This window comes from Arachis ipaensis, chromosome B03, assembly GCF_000816755.2.
Source record: "Arachis ipaensis cultivar K30076 chromosome B03, Araip1.1, whole genome shotgun sequence".
Classification (NCBI taxonomy): domain Eukaryota; kingdom Viridiplantae; phylum Streptophyta; class Magnoliopsida; order Fabales; family Fabaceae; genus Arachis; species Arachis ipaensis.
Genome location: NC_029787.2, coordinates 2,852,485 through 2,855,869, shown reverse-complemented (window position 1 = coordinate 2,855,869; position 3,385 = coordinate 2,852,485). Strand labels below are relative to the sequence as shown.

The 3,385-nt window shown below is 28.6% G+C and overlaps 1 protein-coding gene across 1 annotated transcript in view; it reads right to left on the bottom strand.

Annotated features, from left to right (window-relative positions):
- The window catches only part of LOC107629263 (serine carboxypeptidase-like), a gene marked incomplete in the record, with an annotated part of 6,594 nt that continues 4,184 nt past the window's right edge, over positions 976 to 3,385 (bottom strand). The window contains 7 exon segments of the mRNA XM_016332010.2: positions 976 to 1,497; positions 1,578 to 1,711; positions 2,176 to 2,434; positions 2,531 to 2,619; positions 2,899 to 3,049; positions 3,142 to 3,285; positions 3,367 to 3,385. Of these exon segments, the coding sequence (XP_016187496.1) occupies positions 1,375 to 1,497; positions 1,578 to 1,711; positions 2,176 to 2,434; positions 2,531 to 2,619; positions 2,899 to 3,049; positions 3,142 to 3,285; positions 3,367 to 3,385 (919 nt within the window).

Below are 3,385 nucleotides of genomic sequence, written 5' to 3'. Positions count from 1 at the left end.
CTTTACATTATTATCTAAATTAACATGTTAGTTTATTTTTATTGTTATTATTTTTGTTTATAAACAAGCTAAGATATCCATCATCGAATATAATAACTAGTTTTTGACTAATTTGTAAACATTTTAACAGATGAAAACAATTTGTTTACTAGACTTTTAATTCATAAACTGAATTAATAATTGTATGGATATGCATACTATCAAAGTATCAATCATATTTTGTATACACAAAAAATAATAGTTAACTTCCTAGTAAATTTTCTCGTGGAAAATAATTTGTCAACAACATAATTAAGAGATTTTGGTTATTTATTAATAAAAAATATTGAATTTTATTAACTATATCTGACATTATTCTTATATATATTTATTCAATAAATTTTAAATGGATCTGATTGTCCATTTGAATATGTAATCGAATTGATCCATAAATTTATTCTATTTTAATAATCTAACTAAAGACTAAAAGTTAAAGAACAACTAACATTTTTGTCTTATTATTGGTATTGACTTTTTTTTGTTGATAAAATTTGGTGGAAGCACAGAAAAGGAAATTACAAGATCCTACTCAGAGTTATTTTTTTGGGTCGGAGCAAGGTGTTAATCATTTTTCTTTTGGGCCAAAATGTGTTAAGCCTGTTTGGTTAATTATTGTTTATGTTTTTATTTTTAAAATAGATATTACCACCAATGAAAATAATGAAAAAATGGCAAAAAAATTATCAGATACTTGCGAATTATGATAGTATCATCTCTTTAATAACCAAGAGTGAGGCATTTTTTCTAAGGTGAAAACTCAAGTGTAATCGATTTTACGTGAAGTTAATACCTGAGAGTCATTAGATGATTTGACTGATTTAACTAAATTTTTATCTAACGACTCTCAGATATCAACTTCACGTGAAGTTGACTTCACCTGAATTTTCACCTTTTTCTAATTCCTCGTAATGATATTAGAAGAGTAACTAAAAAAAATTTAGAAAATAGAAGCATTGCGTATATAAATAAGCGACAGGACACTTCAATTATGTGTTCACATTCTTGATTTAAATAATGCTCAAATGCTACGTGAAAAATGGAAAAGTCTAGGGGATAGTAACTTTTGTGTTTTGTGGTCAGCACTTAACCATAAAAAAAAAGTGAGTAATCTCTCACCATTAGATATAATCTCACACCATTAAAAAGATTATTAATGACTAATTGATGGTTACAAAACACAAAAATTACTGGCCTCCTAGCACTCATAGTCAAAAATAATAAAAAGGCTGGAACCAAGTAACTATCTACTACTCCAAGCTTAAATTTCGTAATCCTATATATTCCTATTATAAATTGATATTATTATTATTATTTATATAAAAATAAAATATATTTTTAATTATGTGAGGCATAGTGAGTTTGGGTTGTGACAGTTAATATCCCTTTCATCCATCTTGTGATCATTTCAAGTGCAGCTTCTGGTTGATCCATTGGCACCATGTGCCCTGCTTCATTTACCTGTTATTAAACTTGTTAGTCATGAATTTAATTAACCAACACTCAAGTAATTAATTATTAATACAGCCCTAAACACAAACCTTAAGGAAAGCAAGTGGGCCATAGCTTTTTAGTGAACCGGCATGTGAACCGTTGACCACAAATTGGATTGTAGGAGATGCTCTAAATTGTTCTTGACCTGACCATTTCATGGCATGAACCCACCTTGAATTCCCTGTCCAATGAAAAGAAAAAAAAAAGTGACTCGTAAATATCTAAAACTGAGTATTAATCAAAATCGAATTTTAGGTTTAGGGTTTAGAAAGTATAACACTTTAAAAAATAACCTGATATTAGAAGTACCAAATAAATTAGCATATTTTGAATTTTTATTTTTTATAATTTTACAAAAATATAGTTAACCTGATTACTAGTTTGTTCTTTTAAATTTGAACTATTAATTAATAAAGACGAAATATGTTGATATGGTAAAAACTCAGATGAAATCGACTTCATGTGAAATTGATATCTGAGAGCTGTTAGATGAAAATTTAGTCAAATCAGTCAAATCATCTAACGAGTTTTAAATATCAATTTCACCTGAAGTCGACTGCACTTGAGTTTCTACCTAATATTAAATATCTTCATGTTGATACAAAAATTGATAAAAAAAAAAAAATAAATTCCAAAGGGCCTTACCAAGCCAATTGCAAATGAGATCTTTTTCACCAGCATACACAAGCAATCTAATACCATCTTCAAGAAGATTTGGAATATCAACTTCCAAATTCTTCATCCAATCCCCATTCATAGCATCATACACTCTCCTACTACATGAAACAAACTCCAACTTCCCAACACCTAAAGCTTCCCTCACTTTTCCTTCTCTCAAAAATCTCTCCATGTCCGAAAAATCATAGCACATTTCCCCGTAGCATTTTTTTCGGATGTCATAGTACTGCAATCCAAACATATATCATAATAAGATATAATCTCTTATATAGTCAGTGTATCAAATTTAAACTCATAAATATTATATTTTTTTGTTTCGTACGTTAATATTTCCGGTAATTGATAAGATGCTATCAAATATACTTTCACATTTACCCTTGGCTGTTACACAGGCTTTTTCACCTTCCTTGGCTACAAAATTCAACACATAATAGTGTGTTAATATTAAACAAACTAAACCTAATTTAATGTTGATGGCTTGATGCATGTCACTCTATTATAAAAAAAAATAATTTACAGGAAAAAATTCAGGTGCAGTCGATTTCACGTAAAATTGATATCCGAGAACGGTTAGATGAAAATTTAGTCAAATCATCTAATGGCTCTCAGGTATCAACTTTACGTGAAGTCGACTGCACATGAGTTTCCACCGAATTTACATAATAATATGCATGAAATAATTAATAATACCGCAAGTTTGAATGGCTTGTTCACACGGTGGGACCAACTTATTGATAGTTTGATGATCATCTTTTGTAATTAATTTATTGTGTAATGCATAATCAGTGTATGCTCTGTATTGGATTCCAGGATTAGTTAATCCATTACCAATAGCAATACCCTGTAATTAATTATATATGTTACCACCTATAGGATCAAATTAAATCAAACAATAGAACCGTGACAATAAATAAATAAATAAAAAATGAAGACCTTTAAATTTATATGAATTCCTTCCTGATTTTTGTTTCCTTGATGAACTCGAGATGCAAAAGCTGGAATGTAATGTCCAGCATATGATTCTCCAGTGATATAGAAATCATTATTCACAAACTCCGAGTGCTCTTTGAAAAATGCCTAGTAAAAAGAACAAATTAAATATTTTATGTAGTTATTAAAAATAATAAATATAGATTATTAATTTTGAAGAATTATTACCTGCAAGAAATCGTACAAA